Genomic DNA, 18593 nt, shown 5'->3' on the forward strand with positions numbered 1-18593 from the left:
CATAAATACCAACCAACACAGCCACCATAACTGGCAATCTCAGCAAAGATGCCCAAGGTCACCCAGCAGATCAATGGCACAGCCTGGAATTGAACTCAGGCCTCCTGAGTGCCCATCCAGTGCCCTACGGCCCAGGTAATCTGCCTCTACAAAATGCTTCAGTCAGTACTACTGTCAATTACATAAAATTCATTATAAAACCTGTTTTTCCATATTGCAAACCAATTATTTCAAGATATTAAAGACACACATAATAATTACTTCATATTGCCTTACCTTGGAAGGTCCTAGGTAATCTACATTTGTTTCAATAACTTTACCACTTTGATTGGGCCTGCCCGCTGATTTAGATTGTAAAAAAATAACTAGTTTCACATTAAAGTAACAGGTTACTTTCATTCATCTCAATCTCAGACTGCAATTTCTATTATTTCTTATGGGACTTCCTAAAGTAGCTCCACACACCTTGTTTACTCATCAGATAATACACCAAAATTCTCTGTGCTACTGTGCTGACCTAGTTTAAAAGTTCTACAAGTACACTTTATATGGAAACTTATTTATTTTAATGTTCGTTATCCACCATCTTACTAGACAGCTAGTGTATTCCAAAATAGTTTTCCATAGCTGGAAGATGTAAATAACATCCATAAAAGCACCTAACTTGAACAGAAAATTAAAATATCTAAAACCCAAGATGTGTAATATTAGCCACAGCATACAATATAGATGGAAACAGAATCATAAAAGGAAACAGAATGTAGCTATACATTGTCTTTCCTATACCAGGTATCTCAAGTCATTTAAAGGGTCTTATCCCACTTTCAATTAAGAAAATGAGAATTATGCTACTGATGTCAATGGGAGCAGGATATATCCAAAGAAGCTAGAGTTGTTTAATAATAGTAATGAAATTCCTGTGGAGGCAGAGCACCCACTATATGGAACACTCAACAACAGTATCTACATGTCTGAACTCGAATGGAGCCATGGGAGCTCAGAACTTGTGAAAAATCTATGTCAAGGCATCTCAAGTTGTACATCCAACAACTGAGGAATTCAAAAATAAAATCAGAGGCTGCTTTTGAATATGTTGGTCCAAGTATTTCCCTCTCCCCTGATGACACCATAAAAAACCCACACAAACAAGAAGGGAGACTAACCAACTACACAGAGGATGCAGCAAAACTGACTATACGCTAAGTGCAGCCAAATGTACAAACAGGAAAAAATAGAGAACATATTTAATTTATTTCAGTTATATTGATTTAAGATGTTACCTGTAACAGTAATAAGTAAAATAAAAAATTCAGTCAAAAGTGTAATCTTTAAATTGATGTGTCCCTTTCAACTTGATGATGTGGACCAGGGTGGCCAACCTGTGACTCTGGAGCCACATGCGGCTCTTTAGAAGTTAATATGCAGCTCCTTGTATAGGAACCGACTCTGGGGATGGAGCTACAGGTGCCAACTTTCCAATGTGCCGGGGGTGCTCACTGCTCAAACCCTGGCTCTGCCACAGACCCTGCCCCCACTCCAACCCTTCCCACCCCCTCCTCTGAGCCTGCCAGTGCCCTCACCACTACCACCCCAGCCTCCTGCATGCCACAAACAACTGATCAGGAGGGAGGCGCTGATTGGTGAGGCTGCCGGTGGGTGGGAGGCACTGGGAACAGGGGAGGAGCTGATGGGGAGCTGCTGACATATTACTGTGGCTCTTTGGCAATATATATTGGTAAATTCTGGCTCCTTCTCAGGCTCAGCTTGGCCACCCCTGATGTGAACCAAAATGGATCAACATGAACTAATGTGTGAGCAAAGGAAATATTCCAGGGTGGTAGTGTTGATGTGGTCTGATCAAGACAAGAAGATAAATGCTGCCAGCAAAATGTAGACAAAATGGGGGAGCACTTTACAGCAGGATACAACAGAAGCAGGCCCTATTTCCCTAAAAAAAAATATCCCATTTACTGGGACGTAAGTAGGGGCAAAAGATGCGGAGGATGCCCTGCTTCCACTTAAGAGCATAGGCGCTGGAACTAGGGGTGCCACACACCCCTAGCTTGAAGTGGATTCCATTATAAACAGGGTTTACAGTTGGGTTCAATGGCTCTCAGCACCGCCCACTGTACAAACTGTTCCTGCATCCCTGCCCTTAAGGGCCCACTGAAAATAGGCAGGAGTCTCCGAAAAGGGGGCGAATGAGTGACTAGTGCTGGCCTCGCTTCCCCTTGTGGGGGAGGGGCTGAGGAATGGGGGCCTCCCTCAGGGGCGGGTGACTGGTGCTGCCCCCGCTTCCCCGCGGCGGGGGTGACCTGGCAGCCCTGGGTGCTGGGGCAGGTCGGCCCCGTTCCCCAGCCGGCAGGGACCAGGCCGCGGAGCTTCCCCTGCGTCACCATGGAAGCACCAGCCCCCGGCACCGCCGACCCAGGGAGCGGCGGCGAGGCGGCCCCGACCCAGCCACGTTACCTGAATCCCGCCTCCGGCCCAGCGAGCAAGAGCCCGGAAAAGGCCGAGTCTAGGGCCGCCGGCTCGGCGCGGCTCCCTGGTTTGAGCTCAGCGCCTTCCTGGTGCCGCAGCCAGGCAGGGCCAAGCCATCCCGGAGCTCATCCATTCAGCCAGGCGGGCAGCAGGGCTGGGGAATGCAGAAGACATCGATTAAAGCTTCTGCACTTCTCTCCACTGAGGATAGCAATGATCATCCTAATAATAATCATACAAACAAATTAATTAATTAATGTTCACTGGGCCTGTGCGGGCTTTTTAAAATGCAGCTTAAAGTGGTAAAATTAATGTCCCTTCTTTAGCCAAAAATGCTGGAATAAATCACTGGGCTCTGTCTCTATGGGTGCACTATGATTAAAATCGCAATGATTTATTTGCAAATTCCTTTAAAACGCTGCGTTTCTCCTTCCTCTGGAGCTGGTTATGGGCTTCTGAGGTTGGGTGCAAATTAGTTTTTCATTTAAGAGACTATTTTGACTCGTGGTGTTTGAGGGAGGAGGGGGCTGTTGGAAGGAGGATGGGGGGAGAAATAAAATTTATAGTTTTTCATTTAAGCCAAAAGTAATTAAAGAGGCTCAGTATTTCCTGGAATACATACTACATTGACATATTTTTTTCCCTGGCAGAGAGATCCATTTCCCCTCTGCCATAAAGGCAAAGCACTTGAAGTGGTGGAGTAAAGTAGCCGCTGTGTGCTTTGGGTCGCTTCTGGGTGGTGTGTAAGTGGGAGAGGGGGCTGAGTTTTAAAACTGCCTGCTATACACGATCTTCAGTTATTAGAAGACAGCTGAGATCAAATAAAACAGTTCAGTTAATTAGTCCTGTTTAAAAGATGCCCAAGTCTCCAGTTTATAAGGGAAATGTGTTTCAAATGATCCCCTACTTAACTTTTTAAAAACTTTGTTAGATGGCGGGGGGAATTGCAGACATTGGCTGTCTTATAAAAAATATTTTTTTCTTTTTTCATTGTTTTCTCCCCCACAGAAAGAATACAGAACACACTGAGTACACATATTTGGGAAAATAAGGGAGGCAAACGCTTTCTATGCGAATAGTTTTTGTAATAATTTAAATATTTGCATAGCAGTTTAATATTTGCTTAGCTTGTTTATAATACTAAGCATCAACTCAAAATTCCTGGCTCAAACATGTAACGTTTTAAATGAACCTATGAAGCATACATTCATGTACAGACAACTTTGAGTTTTTCAATTTTTTCCAACATTATTTCCAAAAACACAAGTTGTATGTTGTAGACCGAATAGTTGATACTTATTTCACTTTTAAGTTTTGAGACTTTTTGGTATTTAAAATATTCTTAGTTTTACTTCAGTTTTATATGTATGAATTAGAATCTGTGTTGCCACGGCGGGAAGTGGAATAAACTGTGTGAAACAAAAAGAAATGTGGTCCCACGGATTAACATCTAAAGTTCAGTATTTTGAACGTATTCTCTTTATTATTTTATCACTTTATTATTTAATCACTTTATTATTTTAACAGTAACATCTTGTCATATTTCTGTACTTCAGAATAATTGTGAATTCATTTAATTGGGCCAGTGACAACAATCTTCCCAAACAATCTCAAAAATCGATAAAACATACAGATGTTTCCGTTGCTCCTTTGAAGACCGGTACTTTACAATATCAAAACTGTCAGTCTGAACAGTACTTCGTATTTCAATAGACAAAATGATGTCTTGATTAGTTTTGTCTTCTAAATGCTAAAACTTAGTAAAAGTAATTTATTGCCTACTGTATCTAATACACACATAACTGGATCTGATAAATGCTAATTAAATTAAATACTGTACCTATTATAGTAAATAAACGCTCTTTTATGTAAAGTCCTCTTTCAAGAGGTCAAATGAAAAATCAATACAAAAGCAAGAGTTAAACAATTTTGAATAATTTATTAGAACTCTACTAAAAGTGTAAAATAGCTGCATCCTAAATAGCCTGTCAATGAAATTACAAAATCTAAATAGGATTTAAACAATAGCAAAGCAGTATTAGCAATAAATACTGTAATACGGTCTAATCTGATTCCTCTATTTGCCATATAAAAATGTTAATGACAGGGTTGCATTTGTCATTCTTAACTACTTTTTTTTATTTTGTGTGTTTTGAATACTATTTTAGGACGAACTTTTCAAGCTTTCCTGTCACGTAATGTGTTAATGTTTACATAGAATCATCAAGTTCCCTGTAACTTGCACATTTCCATTTGCTTTACACAAATAATGAAAAAACACTAAATATAGTATTTCTTCACATATTATGAAAAACTGTCTTAAAAATGAACTAATATTAGCAATATTTACTATCCTGGAGAGTTTTCCCCAAATGTATGTCTATTTTCAGTGTTGACTTCATTACTAAAACAAAACCTGTAAAAGTAACTGTATGTATGTATCTCTTCTCAGTCCTGTGAGATAAATAAAACATATTCGAACTGCAAACAAATTTAGAACAAAAGCATTGGATTCTTAACACGAAAGTCACTAACTGTGTTCCTCTGGGGAGGTTTGTTGACGCAAATGTAATAATAACGTGATACAAAGAAACAGCATGGGGCAAGATTATTTCGTGGGTACAAGAACGTACATTGCGTATCACCCGTTCCAGCTACTCAGACATACTTTTAAATTTGGCGTGTCAGTAAACATCTGCTTGGGAAATATCTTGACAAACCAACCGCACAACCTTTGAAATTAACACTCATCTCTCTCTCTCTCTCGTTAATTGTAACCGACCAAAACAGCACTAATCTTTTGGTAGAGCTGTTTCTTCCCTCGGACAGTATTACCTGCATGACTAGTAGTGTGTGTTGTGTATACACGACATTTGTAGCAAGCGCTCCCCCATTCCTTGTCCTCTCTCCAAGCAGACTTGTCATTTTTCATTTTGGCCACTCCCCTGCAGATCCTGCCCATCTCCCCTGTGTTTAACTAACTCAGGACACTAGCGCAAGATCCACGCCTAATTAAATTAATTAGGGATTCTTGTCAATCCTGGATTAATGGCCGAGAGCAACCCCTGGCCACAATGATCTGAAACCTGGAGGACTAGCGATCTTTCTGCCTCGCTCTTTCTCCTTAGTGGTGCTGGACTGATACAGGAGAAGCGGGTTCATTCATAGTTCCAAGGGGAGGTAATTTGCTCAGAACAAGGGGCAGGCTTTGCAAAGTATAAATAGTGCGACTTCAATAGCAACATCACTATCAGATCTGAACTCTTAGCAGGAAGAATTGTCAAAGATCTTAACATTTAACAAGATCGCTCCAGTTGGGAAACATCAGCTCCCATTTAACTCCAGCCCCATTGCAGCTGCCCCCCTCCCCTTCCCACTCCATTGATGTGTTATTGGGGGGTTTGGAACAGTAAGAGGAAGAAACAAGGGGAAGGAGCCCTGAGAATCGGCGATGGAAGAACTTACAGCTTTTGTCTCCAAGTCGTTTGATCAGAAAGTGAAAGAGAAAAAGGAGCTGATCACATACAGGGAGGTTCTGGAGAGTGGACCTGTCAGAGGAGGCAAGGAGTCAGGCGGCTCCAGCGAGCCCAGCCGGGAAGACGTGAGCAGCCCAGCGGTCCGAGCAGGAGGAGTAGGCGGCGGCGGTGGAGGAGGCGGAGCGCGGTCTCCAGTCAGAGAGCTGGACATGGGCGCCGCCGAGAGAGCCAGGGACACGGGCACTCCCAAACTCAGCGAGGGTAAAGGCAAACCCCATGCACCCCGCGGCCCCCTTCTCTCCCACCCATCCCCCCGGTACCGTGGGCCAGGCTAAGGGACTGAGTTCAACAACCAGACGGTTGTTTGGGGGAGAAACGGGAGGGGGGGGTTGTTTTCCCTCGATTTTTGCTCAAAGAACCCCAAATGTAGCTCTCGGTCCTGCAGGCGCTTGCCTGGCCTGGGCACCGGGCTCTGCAGCGGGGGTGAAAGTTACAGGAGAATGAGTGTGTCCTCCCTGACCAGGGCTCAGAGCTGTAGCCTCCGCCCGGGTGGGAACGAACAACCCAATGTTTAGATTTTGGAAAGAGCAATTCCGTAGAGGACTTTTGCGATTATAGAAACAGCTTTTTTCCTGTCTCTGTCCTTCACTTGAACCATCGGGGGTTGCTTCAGACCAGGCTGACGGTGACTGTATCAGGCTTTATTTCTCGATGAACTTTTGTTATGTTTTCTCCAACAATGAGTGTGTAAATCACACCATACAATCGGTTTACTTGTTCAGGCTTATAAATTAGTAGGCTGCAATGCTAAAACTAATTACATTTTGAAGTACATATTAATATATGTCGTATTTGCATAAGACAATGTGGCAGATTTAAACTTGACTGTCACATTAACGATTCCAGGGGTTTAAACAATAATACCATTAATTTGGAGAGTCTGATATACATTAATGGGTGTCTTTCCATGTTTTTCCAATTAAGGAAAATGTGGCATGCCTAGAAGTTTAGATTAAAATATTTAAGCATGCAATTAACTTGTTTATAACATGATCTGTTCCTGATTAGAACATAACGGGAAGTTATTGTGGTAGGAACCAAAGCTACATTATATATATAAATCCATTTATATTTAAAAAGCTGAAAAATCCCCATAGTATAGTTGAAAGTTTTAAATGCTGTATCTATATCGAGTATATTTAATGTTTATACATTATTGACCAGATATTGATAAGGATATATTTTCATGTTAGATTTTTAAAACGTGCATTAAAACAAGTGACATTAAATAGGAATGTTTTATACAATGTCATACATTTATTTTAAAAGACAGCCAATTGCATAACTGGATATAAATGATAACAATGAACATTTGTTTTTTTTTTAAAAAACCCTAATAGTTACAATGCAAGCATGTGTTATACCAGGAGTCCCTTTTCTTACACTTTCTGTTTGGCTTTATCTGTCTGCCTATATGTGTATGTATATATGCAGAGATAGAGAGACTGAGTGAAGAAAATAATGTTATAAAACGCACAAATGACATCCCGTTTGCTTATTCAAAGAGCACTATAGATGTCAGCAACATTTGAATGGCTGCGTTTGGTTTTAAAATGAGGATGTAATATCTAGGGACTGTTTACTTCAGACCTTTTGTTCAAAGAAGTATTTATCTCCAGATCGGAACTCGATTGAGAACATCTTCCGGAAATGATTTTATAAACAAATTCTGATAGTGATCATAGGGTTATAAAGAGCTGCGAACGCAGTAAACAAATCCTGGACTTCAGATGCGCAAATAAAACCCCATCCCAAATCACTGCAGCAGGAAGCAGGGATTCGGAAGAAGTACAATTACAGACACAACTGGTTGTTAGGAAGCCCTGCAAATATTAATGAACTATACAAATAGCGTCACTCAGTGATATTTTAATTTATATGCGTAGCTAACTGAAAGTGCCCAGTCACCAGAAAATTAAACAATACCACTAAAAACACCAGGAACCCTCAGCATATGTAAATTCAGCAAAGACAAATGCATGTTTTATTAAACACTGGAGGTGCTGAAAGCATGAACGGCATTAAACAATCCAGAGACAGTCCGGATGCCAGATTTACCATTTAAACCTGTTGCTGTGATATTTAAGGTACTAATTCACCGAGAGATCTCGACATGATTTTTTTAGTTTTGATTTTCAATAAACAATGACAGGTAATGGTATGAAGCTTTACATTTGTACCAAGGATAATTCAAACATGGCGTTTCTCTTGCCACTGTCCGGCGACAGACAGGCATCTGATTAAGTGGGTTTTAGCCCAGGAAAGCTTATGCCCAAATAAATGTGTTAGTCTCTAAAGGTGCCACAAGGACTCCTCCTTGTTTTTGCTGATACAGACTAACAGGGCTACCACTCTAAACACTGGTAAGAGGTTCCCACAAATGACACTGAAGTTAATAGGGCCGACTGATAACTCCCCTCAGTTCCTGCGTGGGGCAATGTTATATTTTGGTGGGCATGGCATTTCCCTGCTATTTGTCTCCTGCGTGCGCCTGGATGGGTCTAGATTAAAATAATTGTTCGCAAATAAAGCCAACAAGTTTGCAGAGGGAGAGAGAGATTGCTTGACAGCTCTGATGGTTTAAAAGGGTCACCGTTTGACTCTGCAATGATTTACTGAAATTATGCTGAGGGGCTCGAAACTGTAGATGTAAATCAATGGCTTGGTTTGGCTCACCCACACAGGTCAATTCTTAACCTAAGTACATTTGGAAATAAGGCCTTTACGTGAAAAGTGTTTTGTTTCGCCTTTTCTGCCAGAGGACCAGCAATGCTAATAGGAAATCCAGCGCTGACCCAATATCTCATTCCGAATGAAAACAAATATTCTTTTAAAATGTAGCTGGCCATAATCTGTGCTGAGAAGTGATCTTTAGCATTTCCATTGACTCTCCTCTCCTTCCTTTTCCTCAAGCCACGCAAATTTTCCTCCTAAAGTTAAGAATAAAAACTGGAGTGGCCAAATCCCACGCCCGCGCTGGCAATTCCGGTGAAGGGTTGATCTGATTGTTTTGTTTCACGCTCAGTCTCCCCAGAGCCGAAGGATCGCAAAGAGGATGCGAAAGTGATGGAGGACGAAGGGCAGACTAAAATCAAGCAGAGGAGAAGCCGGACCAATTTCACTCTGGAGCAGCTGAACGAGCTGGAGAGGCTTTTCGATGAGACCCACTATCCGGACGCCTTCATGCGAGAGGAGCTGAGCCAGAGGCTGGGACTGTCCGAGGCCAGAGTGCAGGTAGGGTAGAAAAGATTATTGCAACATGTGGGTCTCTTTGCGTAATTTAGTTGTAATGCAGCATTGCGTATGGACCTGCCGTACCTGATGAAAGACTTTTAACTCACAAATTCTATAATGTCCATTTAGATTCTGTCCATAGCCAGAAAAGATACTCCTGTTCCGAATTGCACCCAACATATGCGTGAACCACGGCTCCCTGCTGTATTATGGTTAATGTCCTCCTAAGCTTAGTGCCTCTTATAAGGATTTTAAACAACTTTTCATTTTTGGCTGACTGTAAGAATTACAACGGATGTTTTGTTCACGTGAACTGTGTTTTTCCTAGTCTTCTCCTGTCTCGGGGTTTACCAGGCGGATGTACCAATTAAGTTTATAGATGTACTGACTATAAACTAAATTAGCAACTGCTAAGTGAGGACATTTTACGGTCAGTTTTTACCGGTGGTTCTTAAATCTTAGGCGAAGCCACAGACAGGGTGAACAAGTTTTGCTGAACTGGCTTTGTTCAGCATTATTAAATATATATATATACGCTATAACAAAAATATCAACCTATTTTATTCGCTTTTATTTATATAGAAGCCAAACCAGTTACCTGGATGTTTACTTTCAAGCTTCTCTCTGGACGTTTTGAAAATGAGATCTTGAGCTCTCTCCAGTTAGTTTCACCTAACTGCGATAAATAGAGGGCAAGCGGTCTGGGGATTTACCCAGATGGAGAGCCGAAGGTAACTTCTGGAATGAGAACAAATGTAGCCGTTTCAGTGTATTTCCCTTCTAATAATAAAATAAGAGAAAATGATGGTCATTATTTGTTGGAACACATGGAGCAGTTTTAGGCCCCAAATATCTGCAGCTGTTTGAAAGTACTGCTGTAACAGATACTCCCCCTCAATCTTTGTGCTTATAGGCCACCATCTGCACCAAACTATGCACACAATTCTTATGGGGTTTCCCTGCATCTTGTAATAGGATAAGGACATAAACAGAGCGGTCACGTTGAACCAAAAAAGTAATAATAAGCAGCCTTTGTCATCACAGCCTCACCAAACGAGCCTTCCCTTGTACTCTTCTCTGCTTTTCTGTTTTCCGCGGAGGCAACCACCTATTTATGCGGAAAAAATCTTCAGAAAACCCCAAACGATAAAAGTCCCAACTTCTCTATGAAAAATTTAAAGGAGATGATTCCCTCTGGTGGATGTTTGCTCGACAAAGAATACCACTGTAGCACCTAATCCACACTACTATTATGTCAAATCGCAGGGTGCATAATAACTTTTAGAGATTTACATAGATTAAACCCATTCCCTTTACATCGTTCCGGAAAACGCTTTGCAATAATATTTTACTTTGCTTCTCCACTAATTTGTAAATTATGGAATGTACATTTTAAATGAGAGACTGGAAGTGAGCATGAGTGTTGGGCAGATTTAGCTTGACTAAAATAAATTCTAGGCTGGGAGGGGGGGTGTTCACATTATAGTTGACAAAGTAAGACCTCAAGAAAAGATTGTTTGGGGTTTTATTTTGCCTTGGAGAAAGATTATTTGGTAGCTGTGGCTTCTGAGATGCAGAGGTTTCTCTTATAAAGTGAAATGTTTAAAAGACCCTCTCTCCTTCTCTTTAAGGAAGTCGAACTTTATTACTGAATTTGTTTCAATAGCTCCATATCCAATAATAAAAGTATCTTCTTGCCTAATGTGCAGACTTTTCTATAGAAGCATATTAGATTATCATAATAATGAGACAATTATTCTGCTTCTGTGTTACACTCCACTGCACAGAGGAACAGAGAAATTCTAAACTTCTTTGTAGTGAAGCTTTTATGACAGTAATTACTCCCCAAAAGTGAGTCATTAAATGCTTTGGTGTTTAGTTTTTCTTGAAGATAAAGCTAATTAATATTAGAGGCTATTAATGAGCACATTCTTCTCAGGTCTTACAGCGCAAACATCTAAACCCATTATCACAAGTTAGTATTAGATATCAGGGAGTGATTTAGGTCATTTGGGACTCTAATGTGGAAAGATGAAACCAGGGCTAAGAAAGTAATTTATCGAGAACTAGTATGGGCTGCAAATGTCTATTGGTCTATATTTTATTATTTTCGTGATGCCTCTCAGTTTCTAAACTTGTAAATCGGGGCTGTCCAATACAAACGCAATAAACTGTTTGCAAAAACGGTGTAAATATTCTGACAGCACACAACTGTGCTCTTTTGTTTGGGTTCTCTTTTAATGTTGGTTTTCTATTATAGTATCTAGGTTCTTTTTCTGTTTCTTCAGGTCTGGTTTCAAAACAGAAGAGCTAAATGTAGAAAACAAGAAAATCAACTTCATAAAGGTATGCTTTATGAGATCATAAAAGAGGCTTAGGTTGAAAAGAATTATGCAGTATCGATAATACCAGTTAAGAAGGAGAGTTCCTGCTGAGAAACACCTACGGCTCCAGATTTGTAGGATATATGTTCTAATATGAAAGCTACCTCTATTATATCAAACCTATTATTGATTATAAATGACATTAAACTTGCATCAATGTATTGGCAGAAAGAAAGAAATGTTGGAAGCAAAAGCCTGTAGTTTGCACACCTAAACGTTTCTGGAATTCAAAGAATCACTTATTGCAAAGTAAGGCTAAGCCGATATTTATGTATTTATTTCGCTGATTATTGCAGGGGTTCTTATAGGAGCAGCCAGTCAATTTGAAGCTTGCAGAGTTGCACCATATGTCAATGTAGGCGCTTTGAGGATGCCATTTCAGCAGGCAAGTACAGTAAAGCCTACTTGTAACGATAAAGTGCAAATGAGTGACCCCGTTTTTAGGATAAGGCCTTTTCTTCCGATATTAAATGACTGTTGACAGCATCTATTCAATATTTATACCGTGATTATATAGAGGGAACAATACACTTTTTAAAAAGCCACACACTTCCCCAGATCTGCGTGCCCAACTCTCTGTCATCAATGAAAGCTCCGTTGGGGATGGAGGGCAGTATCTGGCTCTTTAAAAATGCACGAAAAGATTGCACTCAGAGGGTTACATGGGAACGTCCTTTCAGTCAAAGTTTGCCGATTCTGATGCAAAGCTGATGAATTAAAGTGTTTCTAAAGGAGAACTATTCTAACACACCGGTTTTTAGGGAGTAAAACTGGTTTGGAATTCCCTTTTTATATAAAGAAAACCAGCAGCAATAGCTAACTACATAACTGCGGAGCCAAATCCCACCGGACGCCGCCACTGCCATCCAGACACGCACACCTCCTCCTCCACTCCAACTAGGGAAAACCACTCCCTCATCTCAAGCCAGCGGTGGGCTAATGATAATAAAATAATAATCGTTAGGGGGATTATTATTCATAATGAATGTTTGCATCCATGTGAAATGGGCTGCCTGCCCTCCTGACTTCTTCCAGATTGCTATCAGCCTGTATTAAAGGCTGGGCGAGACAGCAGTAACTTTGACATGTTTTTACTATATTTAAAAAAAAATAAACTCTAGGGCAAGAACACAATTTCCTTCCCTTTCACACACAGGCACTCACTGCAAGGCACACTCACAGACAGACTGTCACACAGGCAAGCTCACTGTCACATAGACACAGGCAGACTGCCACACAGGCTGTCATGCAGACACAGGCAGACTGACTGCAACACAGGCCGACTGTCACTTAGACACAGGCAGACAGTCACACAGGTAGGCAGACAGTCACACACAGGCAGACTGACACACAGGCACAGGCAGACTGACACATGTAGGTAGACGGTCACACAGACAGGCAGACTGACACACAGGCAGACTGACACAGGCAGGCAGACTACACTCCCAGCCCCGCTTAGGTGTGTTAATGCTTTGTTTTTATTCTTGTTACACCTTTAGGATAGTCATTGCAACGTGACGCCCTTGTCCTTTCAGGTTCAGGCCCAGCTGCAGTTGGACAGCGCCGTGGCACACGCACATCACCACCTCCACCCACACCTGGCCGCTCACGCCCCCTACATGATGTTCCCTGCGCCGCCCTTCGGCCTGCCATTGGCCACACTGGCCGCGGAATCCGCCTCAGCAGCTTCGGTGGTGGCAGCAGCGGCGGCGGCCAAGACCACCAGCAAGAACTCCAGCATCGCTGACCTCAGACTGAAAGCCAAAAAGCACGCGGCTGCTTTAGGGCTGTGACTCCTCCTCCACCTCCCCTCCCCCCTCCACGACCACCTCTTGGGGACACTGCAATCACACAGTCCAGAGGATCACAACACAACACATCACGGCAAACACAAGCAAAAGGCTAATGACTTCCGTGGGTCGAGTCCTATTTATGACTTAATGCAAAACAAACACAGAACCAGGCTGGAAAGAAGAGAGACATTACAGCAAAACACACACACACAGACAGAGAGAGTGTGTATGTGTGTGAAAGCGACAGACCAGATTTCTAAAATCAATTTAAAGAACAAAAATAAACAAAGGAAAGGAACAAAACCACTGTGAGGTATTTCATAGGTTAAGAAATATGAAGAGAAATAAATATTATTAAAGGAAATCGAGATGTGAGAGGGGAGACAAAAAGAAACAACTTTAAAGTTTTTTTTTAATGTAGAAAAAAGAGAGAGACGAGAAACTGAAGGAAGATATATACTTATTTAAAGAATTAGATGAAATAGACACGCAGCTGGGAAGTTCACAGGTTTTGAAACTGACCTTTTTCTGCGAAGTTCACTTTAATACAAGAAATTTGATAAGAGAGGCGGGCCTCCTTTCACGTTGCATCAGATACTTGAGTTTAACAACCACGTCTGGAAATAGCGAGAAGAAGAAAAGAAGAAGAAGAAAAAGAGACAATGATTTCTCTGAGAATTTCTAATGGGAAACTGTCCGGGATATTTCTTCCAGCAGAATTCCGGGTTGCATGTATTTGTATTTCATTGATGGCGTCCCTTTGATTCACTTGCACTTCACCCTCATCTTTAGTAGAAAAACAAACCAGATAAACAAATGTGGCTGATATTTTTAACCTGGAAGGAGAGAGAGAGAGATCAACCACTTACCTTTTTCATTCATATCTTTGTTGGCTGTTTGCTGCCCCACCACTCCTGAAATAGGGGGGATCAGAAAGCATGAGAGCAGAGGAGTATTTCTCTTTTGCAGGCTCTCTGATGTCCTCCGGACAAAAACTGTATTTAATTCCCCAAGCACACAATGTTAAATTCCAATAATAGGTACTAGGTACATGTAAAATATGTTGATACACACGAACAAAGTTTATTTTGGCTATAACTTGTGAATTGATAGTTGACTGTCAAACATTTACATTTTATCTCATAAAGGTGTATCTATTCACGTAATCTTGTGATTTTTTTTTAAATTTGAAAGACATATAGATATTTAATCTGGGGTACCTTGGTGATTTGTATCCCAGTTTGCCATCAAACCCTCATGACTTTAGTACTTTTCTGCCAAGAAAGAGGGAAAGCTCTTCTAACTGAACTTTGGTATGAACGGGCTTTGTAACTATTTGTTCTCCATGAAAACAAAATTATTTATATTCACCGTATTTTTTCTAGTGTATTTTAAGTTATTTAAAAAACCCGAAAAAGATGCTGTTATTTCATTACATTTGTTGTCAGTACAATATATTTTGTTTCACTCAGGTTTGTTTCACCTTTGTTAATGCGTTTTTGACGTCACCATTTTCAATAAGTGCCAAGTTATGAATTAAAGACACTTTGCGGTCTATTGAATGAAAAAAGTTTTAGCTGACGGGTTTACGTCACTTCTGGTACTGTTAATATTAAATAATCCGTGACATTCTTCCATTTTTGTGTTTATACCTTTATAGAGCGTGCATGTTTCTTTCTGCTTCTTAGAAAATGCAACTAATCTAGAATGCACCGCACAATGATGAAGGATCTTTCGTCCCTATGTATCTTTAAAGGACACTGAAATTAGTTTATCAGAATCTCAATTCTATAAGAATAATACTTAATTTGACTCTGGCTTAAAAAATAGGCAGATGGAAATAATATCGCACTTGGGTCTTTAAAACCTCTGTGAAGTTCCTTTAGGTAAGAAAATTAGGGAAAGTGTAATGAGTCAAAATATTTTTCATTTAAGAAACCCTGAGTATTTGCATTTTTGGAAAAGGTTCTCTCCCTTGTTTTTGTAGTCAGTATCCCTAATGGTGCCTCATAGATGAAAAGAGGATGTGGATATTTTCTAAAACCTGCCTAAAACGTTTTCCTAGGAAACATTTTACAGCCAAAGGGTTTCAGAGTTTATATGGCAAGATTGCTTTAGATTTTTTTATTGTAGCCTTTGTGTGTAATACACAAAAGACTTTGCAGTATCAGTGTATTTAATTAAGGTTAGCAGGATAATAGTTACATTAACGTGTTAAAATGTCCTTCAGCTGCCCCTGGAGTGGTTTGGAAAAGTCATCTGAATAATGTTGTGCAGACAAGAAATTCTCACCCACAACCCACCAATTTAATCCAAATTATCAAAAAAAGGCTGGTGCTTCCAGTGGTTTCCCATCATTAAACAAACAACCAGCCCCCAAATGGTTTCCATAGCACAAGTGTAAATCACAGCAAAGAGCGGAGCTCTCATTTCTGCCCTACATTAGATCTTCTTTGGGAGGCTTTAACTCACTTTTCTCCGGGTGTTAAATCGGTGTGTAGTTTCCTCACTTTAGAGAATCCTAAAGGAGTTGGAGGAAATCCCGATGGGACTGTACTGTCAGACAAGCAGGAACTCCCTTCTGTCTTCCCGACCGGAGCCCCATGCAAAGTCTGGGGATAGCGTCCTGACAAAGAATTGAAAGCCCATGGGAAAATCATTTGCTCGCCCTACAACCCTGTCCAGTAAAAGGCTCGATTTCTTTTACTTGGTCCTGGGCTAAGTAGTGTTTTTTTTTCTGTCATAACAGAATAGCCGGCACTAAATATTTAATATTAGCTTCCTGTTTTACTCACAGGTAGAAAGACAAGGTGGGTGAGGTGACATTTTATGGGACCAAGTTCTGTTGGTGAGACAGACAAGCTGTCGAGTTTACCAAGAACTCTGCTGGAAAGATTGTCTCTCCCCCCAACAGAAGTTGGTCCAATAAAAGCTATTACCTTACCCATCATCTCTCTAATATCCTAGGACCCATAGGGCTACACCAAGACTGCATTGCTCACAATAATAGGTTTGGTCTGATGTCCTACCTTGTAATACAAAAGCATCCAACAGGCTGCAGCGGAGGTTACAAAACCCGACTGTGCATCCCGAAAGATGAGGGCGCTGGGTTCACCTGAGAACTGTTGCTCAAGTGGCTACGTGACAAAGAACCTGCGCAGCGTTTAGACAAATGATGCGCCAGTCCCACCGTTTACCTGGCGCAGCTCTGGCGGAGAACATGGTTAAGGTGGAGCCGTGGAAAGGGAGGATCTGGTGGTCATTTGGGTGTGTTTCGCCGTGCAGGACAGGTTGATAAAGCGATCTGAGTTAGCCGCTGATGGAAAACCCCTATTTAAGTGTGTGAGCCAAGTGACTAGGAAGTGCCCATTCTCTTGTATTGCAATTCAATGCAGAAGAGGGCGGCTATGGATTCTCCTGCAACCTCTCCCTGCCCCTCCCTTACCGCGTCTCTTCTTCTAGCCCAGCCCCCTTCTCTGAGCCAGCCCCACCCTTACTCCTCTCTTTCTCCTGCCCCTCCCTGACCACCTCCCTCCTACACGTGGTGGCTCCGAGTAGCAACTTCCTGGTGCTGGGGCACCTGCCAAGCCCCCGGCCGGTCCTTATTTCCCCAAGTTAGTCCCTGCGCACAGCACTTAGGCCCAGGGAGTTACCGGTCTGCTCTGCACTACTCTGGGTACATTGCCTCACGGAATTATTCCTCTCCCCAACCCCCCACACACCTTGTGGGACGCAGCCCTGCAGGTGGCCGGGAAGTTAGACTGAGTGGTAGGCCGGTTACCTGTCCCTCCCCCGTCCCAAAGCGCCCTTGGCACGGGGGTGGGGGTGGGGGTGGGCGAGCGGAATGAGGCTGTCCCGAGAAGAAAGACTCAGGAAGCAGCAGCCTGCTCCTATCCCAGTGTGGAGAAGAGGTGGAGATGGCTTCAGAGCAAGGGTTTGCTTGCGCGTAGCTCGCATCGTCTGTGCGGGTCATGCACGGGGGGGCTTGGGAAAGGCAGCATCGGGCATCCGCCGGGAGGCAGAGACCTGGTGCTGGGGCGGAGCACGAGGCACTGGCGAGAGAGCCCCTGAGCGGTGTGAGCTTTACTCTCCTCGTCTCGGCCCCGACCCCGAGCCCAGGGCGGAGGGAAAGGGCAGCGTTAGCAAAGGGGAGCAGCCAGTTGAGCCAGAGAGAGCCTAGCCCCGGGGGTTCCCAGACACCGAGCTCGCTTGAAAAGGATCCCAAAGTGCTTCTTTTTGGGAGGTAAGAAGTGTAGCAAATATTCACGGAGTTTGTTAGCGTCAACCCCCCCTTCCAACTCTGAACTACCCCCCCCCCGCCCAACCAGCTCAGTTTAAGCAAGAATTTCTCCCACATTTTCCAGCTCTCACGAATGCAGCTTTGCAGCGAAACTTTCTTATAGCAGGCGGGCGAGAAGGCAAGATCTCTGCTAGTGAAACACTACTGCTTCAGACTGAAAGGACGATGCACATCTTATCTGGGCTCTTACACATCTCTAGCTTTAGTCCATCAGATGGAGAAACTTTCAAATAATGCAATACTCAGACTTCGGAACTCTCCCAAATGCTTTTTTTGGCTTCTGTGGCATGAGATTGCTTCCCCAATCAATTTACATCATAAATTGCAAACAGTTGCAATAAGATATCAACCTTGTTTATTTTACATAACCTCAAGCACTTGACAAGGCTAAACAGAGCCACAGAAAAGTCAACCTCCACCCTTTAATGAGTTTGTGAGAATTAAAGGGTCATCTCCTTTTGCAGAGCATAAAAACATTTTAAACCATTTGGGTTGTCAGAATGTTACAAGAGAATTTGCAGAGTAACCTTGTGCAAAACGTTATCTAAATAGATACAGCCTTAATTTTAAAATTAAGAAAAAGCATGTCTATAAAACAAAATACAAAACAAAAAAGTAGGTTCAGCATTTGAAAAATATATGGTAATAGCTGACAGAAAATGATAGATTTTATGTTAGGTAAAGGGTCTTTATCCAAATGAAAATAAGATACAGCTAATTCTAAAATCAATAGTGCCAGCTATGGTGTCAACTGATCAGTGAATAAAGTGGATAATTAGTATGCGCAGAAGTAGCTAATATTACAAACCAATCATTCTGATTCCATAAATTTACATCTTGAATATTCAAAACATATTTAAAATAA

General features: G+C 41.9%; 2 protein-coding genes across 5 annotated transcripts in view; one reads left to right on the forward strand and one right to left on the reverse strand.

The window, feature by feature from the left end:
- The window catches only part of RSRC1 (arginine and serine rich coiled-coil 1), a 365671-nt gene extending 349118 nt beyond the window's left edge, over nucleotides 1–16553 (reverse strand). The window contains exons 1-5 of one of the 3 annotated variants that reach the window (XM_039488069.1): nucleotides 16458–16553; nucleotides 15901–16054; nucleotides 14298–14423; nucleotides 13951–14045; nucleotides 9850–9989 (exon numbers count right to left, since the gene is read on the reverse strand). Coding sequence is in view for 1 of the 3 variants with exons in the window: in XM_039488067.1 (XP_039344001.1) it covers nucleotides 5317–5322 (6 nt within the window). In the remaining 2 variants the exon portion in view is untranslated. Of the gene's footprint in view, nucleotides 1–2469; nucleotides 2636–5316; nucleotides 5388–9849; nucleotides 9990–13950; nucleotides 14046–14297; nucleotides 14424–15900; nucleotides 16055–16457 lie in introns of those variants that run through there. The other 2 variants (XM_039488067.1, XM_039488068.1) reach the window with 2 other exon arrangements.
- On the forward strand, nucleotides 5584–14984 carry SHOX2 (short stature homeobox 2). Of its 2 annotated transcripts, none has more exons than XM_039488070.1 (5): nucleotides 5584–6218; nucleotides 9043–9251; nucleotides 11540–11597; nucleotides 11932–12020; nucleotides 13135–14984. In XM_039488070.1, the coding sequence occupies exons 1-5, from the start codon at nucleotides 5933–5935 to the stop codon at nucleotides 13426–13428; spliced, it is 936 nt and encodes a 311-aa protein (XP_039344004.1). In that variant the 5' UTR covers nucleotides 5584–5932; the 3' UTR covers nucleotides 13429–14984. The 2 variants fall into 2 exon arrangements, with proteins under 2 accessions (XP_039344004.1, XP_039344005.1); XM_039488071.1 differs by having other exon boundaries at nucleotides 13171–14984.
- Nucleotides 16554–18593: the final 2040 nt, after the last annotated feature.

The sequence above is a fragment of the Mauremys reevesii genome, linkage group 9 (assembly GCF_016161935.1).
Source record: "Mauremys reevesii isolate NIE-2019 linkage group 9, ASM1616193v1, whole genome shotgun sequence".
NCBI lineage: Eukaryota > Metazoa > Chordata > Testudines > Geoemydidae > Mauremys > Mauremys reevesii.

Excerpts from the sequence above, each read along its gene's own strand:
- SHOX2 (XM_039488070.1), top strand. The coding sequence starts at position 5,933 with ATGGAAGAACTTACAGCTTTTGTCTCCAAGTCGTTTGATCAGAAAGTG. Across the intron at positions 6,219-9,042 it reads CACTCCCAAACTCAGCGAGG|TCTCCCCAGAGCCGAAGGAT; the intron begins GTAAAGGCAAAC and ends TTTCACGCTCAG. Across the intron at positions 9,252-11,539 it reads TGTCCGAGGCCAGAGTGCAG|GTCTGGTTTCAAAACAGAAG; the intron begins GTAGGGTAGAAA and ends CTGTTTCTTCAG.